General features: G+C 39.8%; 2 protein-coding genes across 3 annotated transcripts in view; one reads left to right on the plus strand and one right to left on the minus strand.

Annotated features, from left to right (window-relative positions):
- snx33 (sorting nexin 33) overlaps nt 1-6,938 on the minus strand; it is a 28,433-nt gene extending 21,495 nt beyond the window's left edge. For both annotated transcript variants that reach the window (XR_001425773.1, XM_015038588.1), the window contains exon 1: nt 4,697-6,938. Coding sequence is in view for 1 of the 2 variants with exons in the window: in XM_015038588.1 (XP_014894074.1) it covers nt 4,697-6,131 (1,435 nt within the window). In the remaining variant the exon portion in view is untranslated. The remainder of the gene's footprint in view (nt 1-4,696) is intronic.
- Nucleotides 6,939-7,368: 430 nt separating this feature from the next.
- snupn (snurportin 1) overlaps nt 7,369-8,114 on the plus strand; it is a 12,397-nt gene continuing 11,651 nt past the window's right edge. Inside the window, exon 1 of the mRNA XM_015038596.1 lies at nt 7,369-7,455. The gene's annotated coding sequence lies outside the window, so the exon portion shown is untranslated. The remainder of the gene's footprint in view (nt 7,456-8,114) is intronic.

Consider the following 8,114-nt stretch of genomic DNA (forward strand, 5'->3'; position numbering starts at 1 on the left):
TATATATATATATATATATATATAGCAGTTTTGGTGCTTGTTTGGCCATTTTAGACCCCATTTAACAACCACTGATATACTCCACCGTAAGTGGTGGGCATTTATCATACCGTTTATCGTTCATTGTTTATCGTGAAAATTTCTTATCGTGAGAATAATTTTTATTCATCTTGATAAATCTGCTTTTATGTTCAAAAAGCAAAAGAGACATTATTGGAAATGTTATTTTTACAATTTTCTCCACTTTTTATTCGACAAATATCAGTAAATTTAAAAATATGTTCATTGACATAAATCACACTTCTTCGATGTGGCGTCCTGAAGAAGCCAATTTAAATAGGAAATTTTCTACGAGAACAATATTTGTGTTTGTGGTAATATGAATGCTAAAAATCCTTAAAAAAAAAAGTAATAAATTATCCGAATTATTTTTATCTTTATCACCACAAAATATTAAAATAAAATTCTAAGTCTATGTCGTCTAGACCTGCTTCCACCTGAATTTCACAGATTTTAGAGACCAAACCGGTTGGACGATCATCTGGGTCATCAGGTGATCGATCTCTTGTTTAAGATCTAAAATACTAAGACTGATAAAAACCTGAGTCGGATTACTACAAGCTGATCACAGCCTCTTTGAGAGACATTTTTCCCTTTGTGTGAAAACAAAGCAGAAACTAAACTAGAATTTGTTGTTTTTTCCCAAATAAAGTTAAAATCACGTCCCGTCTTGCCCAGGGAACACCACGTACTGTCTTGTTTTGTTAGCTGCTACACATCGAGTTGATAGTCAAGTTACAGGAAATAAGCTAAGGCCATCATTGGATTCCCACAGTAATGATAACCTTAAGTAAAAATACCAACAAAAAAAGACATTCTGAAAAGGCTTTGGATTAACAGAAAAACAATAAGCTGTACTTCTGCTGCTAAAAAAGTAGCATATTCATTATTACATTTATGATATTGCCATCAATTGTTGTTTGGATTTCCATTCTTAAGGTTAAAATATCAAAAAAAGCGTCCACTTTAGTTGTAGTTTTCAAGTTTATATTGCTAAGAATGTTAAGCCTTTTTGCTGTGCAATATTTACACTAGTATAGCAAGCTAATGTTAGCTTAATTAGCTAGGCAAAACAATACCAGCTTAAAAAGAGCGACTGTTTCTTTAGTTTTCACACACACGTGCACACACACGCTCAGTGTTTTCCGAGCTCTGATATCGGTAACCAACATGTTGCAAATGTTTGGTTCGCTTTCAGACAAATAAGTGCATTCCTGGGGGGTTTTTTTTCGTCCTTGCAAAACAAACACTCTCTGATTTAACCTCCTTTTTCAATTCGTCACGGGCAACTGTGGTGAAAACAGCAGTAATCACCGTCAGAGGGAAACATTCCCTGGACCAGGCCGACTCTGACAGGAATGCAGAAACATGTGGGCAAGGCATTGTGTGTTCAGACGAGGACCCTAGCGTTGTCAGGATTTATGAGTGAGCAGTCAGAAAAGAGGGAGCACACTGTCATCTTTCACTCAACCTGACACATGACGTGCAGGATCCAGACGTGCCATAATAGAACCACCAAAACGTTCCTGAAACTCTATCCTGACTGCTCCGATTACATCTAGCGCGACCGCACAAAAGATCAACGCTGTACTGTCTCTGGCGTTCTCACACGGTCATGGATCATAGATCATAGAAGCACGGTTTGTTCTGCTGGTGTGATTCTGTAGAGCTGTGCATCCAACACACAGCTGGGAAGCAGCAGATCCTTTCTTTCAGAATAAGATTCAGCCTGCTCATTATTTTTGTAACCAGGCAGTTCTCTTGACCGTATTTAAAAAAAAAAGTTTGGCTAACTTGTTGAAACACATGCCATGAGAGTGAGTTCCTTCTCAAACTGGAAAAAAAAAAAAAGCTGCTTTCAGGGTTGCAGTTGTTGCTTTACAGCCGTCCGAGCAGCAGCTGAACTACATATATACGATGCCCGCGTTGATGACAGAGAAGTAATAAAGACAATGGTGATAACCGGTGAACCGTAGAGTGCAAACGTAATGAAATCTCAAGACACAAGATCCCAACAACAATAGCTATCATGCAACAGGCTGTTGAGTTGTTGCCAACATCAGACTTCACCTGTTGCAATGAGTTGAAGCTATTGATTTTATTCTATTAGGAGTGCTTAAGGTTTCAAGTAGAAAAGGAATAAGTGCTTCATTTGCCATCATGAGTTGAATAATAAAAACATTTGAAGAACTTCCCTTCAGGTTGATTTCGTTACACTACCATGGAGGAACTCTGCACTACTTTTATATTGTTTGTGTGGCAGCATTGTGTTTACTTAGCAGCACTACAGAACCTAACATTTTACCAGGTATTTCTGTCCAGTTTCAAGTGCAAATATCTTACATTTAAATATACACTCTAACTAACCTACGAGTAACTTTTCAGCAAGATACAGGAGCTTGTTTTAAGTCAATAATTCCTTTAATATTGATGAAAAAGTCCTGGTTCCACTGGCAGATTATTTTACTTACAACATGGGGAAAAAATATCCTATAAGCTAAATAATTTGCTAGTGAAACAAGAACTTTTTCATCAATATTCAGAAATTATTTACTTAAAACAAGCTCCCGTATCTTCATGAAAAAGTTGCTTGTAAATTAGTTTGTTTTATTCCAGTGCCTGAACGTCTCCTCTGAAGGCTCACAGATGATGAGCGCTAACACCGTGGCTGAATTATGAATTCATCTCATGTAGCTGTTTACCGCCGTTGCTGCCATGTTTTTTAATCTCATTGCTTGAACAAGTTTGTTCACGTGTGATTTTTAATTTAATTTCTTATTTGATGGAAACACCACAATTGCAAAATTGTGTTTTCTCAACATTAGCAGAATATACACAAAGACTTGCGCACATTCGTAATGGAAACAGAGCTTGTGTTTCCCTGTGTTTGACGGACAATCCGCCCATGAAGTACCCCGCCTCTTGACCGATGACTGCTGGAGATTAGCACCAGAACCGTTTGGTTCTGGTGCTAATCTCCCCCACAAGGGTAAGAAAGTGGGTGGATGGTATATCTGCTCCGGAGCTTTTGCTATTCTACAATTCCGTTGTTTTTGTTTAACTTAATTGTTTTTGTATCATCTTTATCTGAAAATCCGACATATTAAGACTGATCGAACCTGAATTATATCATTCTACACAGGAGAAGTACGACAGGCTGTGTGGCTGCAGCCTGTCATCCCCACAAATGCCTCTCACACAAAAACCCCGTAGCGGGTCTTTATTCTATGACAATGCATTGTTCTTAACCCTTCAGATCAGGACCTTCGGTTGTACTCAAAGGAGAGCTGCCTCTAACAATGGGATCAGGCCTGGCAGAGGTTCAAAGTACTGCAGTTCACTGTTGGAGGAGTTCAAGACTCTCTGTCTACTGGAAATTTACGTGCTCTGTTACTGAAACCAGAGCAAGTGCCCAGTCAGACAGTTCTGAGATGAACGTCTGTGCAGGAGACAGCAGGAGAGAAGATGAAAAGAGTAACCCAGATGTGAAGAGACCAAGCAGAGACTAGAGAGAGGTTGAGAAAACAGGACAAAGAGACATACAGACTGCACTCTGATATTTTTTCTGGTACTGCCCTAAACCGTCTTCTTTTTGGACTCATATTTATTGCCGCTGCCCAGCACAACATCCTAAAGCCACCCGTGTAGCTTTCATTCTCGAAAAGATAACAGCAACAAAAGCAGCTCCTGTGGACCTCAGTGAAGTTGGGCAAGAGAAGAAAGTAATACGGAGCACACCGGAAACTGCCGAACTCCGTTTTGTGTGTTGTGAGTGTTGCCACAGCTGTGTCTGGTTCTGCAGAACACCAGTCACATCAAGGGGCGTTATCTGGACTGGCATAGGAGATGAGGGGGAGTCTCCCGTCCATTCAGAACCACTGCTGGATGGGCACTCTGGTTTTAGACATTACTTCATGTGCAGTTTTTACATGATGACGGTAGATATGTTTGATTTTACCATTACAGTCACCTCCATGGCTATCAGAGGTTCAGTATTTGCAGATTCACCTTTTTGCAGATTTCTATTTTGGAACACAACTCCAACAAATTATTCATGGAAAACTCGCCTATTCTCAGATTATTTCGTAGAACATATCTAAAACATTTTAAAGAAAATGCAGCTTGGGAAGCCGAAATAGCTGGACCCGATACAACTCCACGTGCCATTAGCAGATGGATGTATTTATTTTCTATTGATCACTAAAATTAACTAATTGAAGCATTATGGTTTCTACAGAACACATCAAACTGGTTGAGACAATGATTTGACTCAGAACTTTCTAATGGCAGCTACTTCATATATTATGAAAATTTTTCATAATTTTTAATTAGGTTTTCACAAACATAATTGCTTTTGGGTGAATTAGGAATGAAATGAATGGTTTTAGAAGGCTAGAGGCCTTAAGTCCTACTGTGTCATAATAGCATTGTGGGCAGAAAGTTTGATATATTAGTATAACGTCTGGAAAAACCAAGCCAACTACATAATTCCTAAAATAACGTTCAGAAAACCTTTGGGGACAGAAAACATTTGGGCTGCTGAAGAAAGAGTCAGTTAACTGTAATCATATTACTTGCTGTAATCACTTCTCCAGAACACTGGAGAACTCTCCAGAACGTTGAAACTACTCTTTACCTTTCTGTAGATGAATGATGTCCGGGAAGTTGGCGAGCAGGCCTTGATAGAGCGAGAGCTTATCCAACATCTGGAAGAGGTCATACTTAGGTTGCTCTGCAAACATCTCTCCGATGTTTTCATAGGTGCGGCCAGTGTGGGAGATGGCGTTGTTGAGGGCATCTGACTTGTAGGGTGGGTCCAGTGTGAAAGCCTGGCTAATAGACTGGAAGGCATTCCCAAGTCGCTGGAACTCCTTCCTGAACCCGCCCAGGTGCTTACGCACGAGCTCTGAGGCAACGTGCGTGAGCTGCATCACACTGTCATCCATTTTCTTGGCAAAGGTCTTGAAGTTGTCGACCCTCTCCTCGACGTCCTGAAGGTCCTGGTGCTCATTGGGAATCTGAAGGGTCAGCATGAAATGGGCTCCCACCATCTCGTCCTTCTCTGCCCGCCGCTTACCCAGTTTCCACTGCTTATCATCAGCACACATCAGAAAGTGCTCAAAGCCTTCATACTGCGAGAGGACCGGGTGGCTGGTCATGTGGTTCATCCACAGTATCAGTCGCCTCTTACGCTTCTCGATGAAGTCTTCCTCGAACCGACCAGTGGCCTGCTTCTCAGGGAGGTGAGGCACAGAGATCACAGTGAACTTGTGCAACAAACGATTGTACAACCAGTCAAAGTGTTTGTATCGTCTGTAAACCGGCCGGCCTATGTGGCTCGGCGTCACTCGGTACGATATGTAGGTCTTGATACCCTTGAACTTTGTCTGTTTGGTTGGGTCTTCAATGGAACAGATGAATGGCGTTGGATTTGCCTTCCATTGAGGTCCCAGTGAGCCCATCTCAATGGTATATGACTCTGCAATCTTTGCCATCATGGGGACATCACCAAGCACAAAAGCCTCCACCCCTGAGCGGACAAAGCTGGAAAATCTGTTCAAGTTTCTGCCCACCATGCTTCCCTTCCTGGCGCTGGCCATACTGTCTTGTCCAGAGACTGATTTGCTCCGGTAATGCACGTTGGGATTATTCGACGGTGGAGCCTGAAAGATATGTCCATTAGCTCCAGTAGTGCTAGTGTTACTGTGATCAGCATCATCCACCACTGTGGATCTGTCGTCCCAGTCATCCCAGTCGTCGTAGTAGTCTTCGTCATAAATCTGTCCCGAATTAATGGATGTTTTTGGTGTAGATGGTAGTTGGGGGGAGTCATTTCCTAAAGAGCCTGACGGGCTTATGGAGCAGTCAGTCACGTTGGAGTCGGAGCGAGTGCGAATGATGTTCACATAAGATTTAGGGAAGAGACCCCGCTCCCCTCGGCTGTTTTCCCCCAAGACCCAACCATCCACTGAGTTCTCATCAAAGATAACCACTTCCTCATTCTCCTGGATACTAATCTCCTCTTTGTTTTCACTTAGAAAAGTGTAAATGGCAACACCTTTTACTGACATGTTGAAACACAAGTGGCTCCCAAACCTTTAACCTCTACATGCACATAATGCCTTGATTGGCACTGTTTACTTTATACTGCATGGAAACATATGACTACAGCCTACTGTAATACTGCAGAGTATGACTTAAGTTAAAATAATTTTCTAAAGCCTAGTTTCAAACAACATCTATTTTGTTTTTAAGTCTATATCACATTGAACATCATCAGCCCATTTAGGACACTGCTGTTACTGCGTTGTAGCCGACTTTTAAGCTATAACTCCACAATATGCAAGCAATGTGTGTCTGCGTCAACATAAAAACAATATGATTAAAACCAAAACTGTTTTCATCCAAGTCCTCCTCCAACAGCTCTGTCGATCGATAGAATCCTCTCTAAGCTGCGCTTTCTTAACGTGATGTTCATTTATCACTCTTGAGCTTCACCCAGGATCCTAAAAGCCTTCAGAGACAAACATATTTCCAGGACAAAGTGGTCCGGCGCGGACAAAAACACACGGATGAGTAATGGTATCCTTGTGCATTTTCAGCCCGCACCGCATTCCCTCAGACTCAAACTTGCTGCGTTTTCCTTGTAAACAGGTTCCTGCGCATCTCCAGTGAAGCCCCGCAAAGTTGTGAAGAAGGAAGAAAACAATCCGCTTTTAGAGATTATCAACATTCATCAAGGTCCGCTTGTTTAAGGTTATCCTTTGAGTGTGTTCCTCAAAGCGCTGAAACTCTTTCCGTGACGTGAAGCTCGGACAATTGGAGGCAAGTTTGCCTGTTTTCAGCAGCTCCTTTATGGTCTGGGTAGGTAGGGAGGGGGAGGAGGATCGATACCGCCCCCCGCAGGAGAAACAGAATACAACACAGGGCACAGATTTTCACATCTGGGAGAAACTTCATGTAATCAATTCCTTATAAAATGATAGTGAAAATTCAGGAAAAATTCTTTTTATAAACGTTTGATGTATAGATGGATTCAGAGTTCTGTTTTTTATTGGTTTAAAAATGATTACCTCCGAAAAACAAATGTTTCAGTAAATAATAATAATAATAATAATAATAATAATAATAATAATAATAATAATAATAATACACCTCCTATATTTGAATTTGTCTTAACTTATGCTTTCTTTTTTTTCTTCTTTTTTCCTCATATGTATGGATATATATGTTGTGTACATAGAACGTCTTGCCAGTGGGGGCGCTCTCGTGCCACTGTTGGTCTAACAGGAAGAACGGGTTTTCTGGTTCTGGGCATGCGCGGCTCAGAATAAACGCGCTTTTGCTGGAGTAACGTTATAAAACTCACTTCCTCTGTGATCCACAGTGAGTAAAGCGAATAAAAGGCAACTTTTATAAGCCCATAAAAAAACTGGTTTAAAATGATCTGTAAATATATTAAGAGTAGTTTTATAATATTTTGTGTAACTTATATGTGTAATTTGAATAATTTTATACTAAGCTTTGATCTGTGTCGGTAGATAGCTTGATTTGTGTTGTGATTTTGGATTTATTTAAATTGCTTAAACACTGTTGTATTTGGGCACTATTGCCATATTGGTATTTGGGTAATGTTTGTTGTAGTATTTTTTCCTCATAATTTATTTATTTATTTTGCGATCAGCTTAATCTCCTTTATAACCGCTATGACGGTTCTAACTGCCAGACGTTGGTATTTACTGTTTGTAGATGGAAAGTTTTTATCAGTTTGGTTATGTTGACTTAACATGACCAGATTTTCTTAATTTTTTTTTTATAAAAAATGATGTTATTTTATTTGTGCATGTTTATTTTTCTTTCTTTGTAAGGACTCCAGATATTGTTGACTGAATTTTAATTGTATTATAATTGTATTTTTTCCCCTTTTCATTAATTGAAAATGTGTGGTTAACATGTTATTTTATTTGTGCGTTTTATTTTATTTTATTTCTTTGCAAAGACTCCGGAATTTGAAATACATTGTATCTGTATTTTATTTATTTATTTATTTATTT

This window comes from Poecilia latipinna, unplaced genomic scaffold (assembly GCF_001443285.1).
Source record: "Poecilia latipinna isolate Pla-1442-1.1 unplaced genomic scaffold, P_latipinna-1.0 Scaffold447, whole genome shotgun sequence".
NCBI lineage: Eukaryota > Metazoa > Chordata > Actinopteri > Cyprinodontiformes > Poeciliidae > Poecilia > Poecilia latipinna.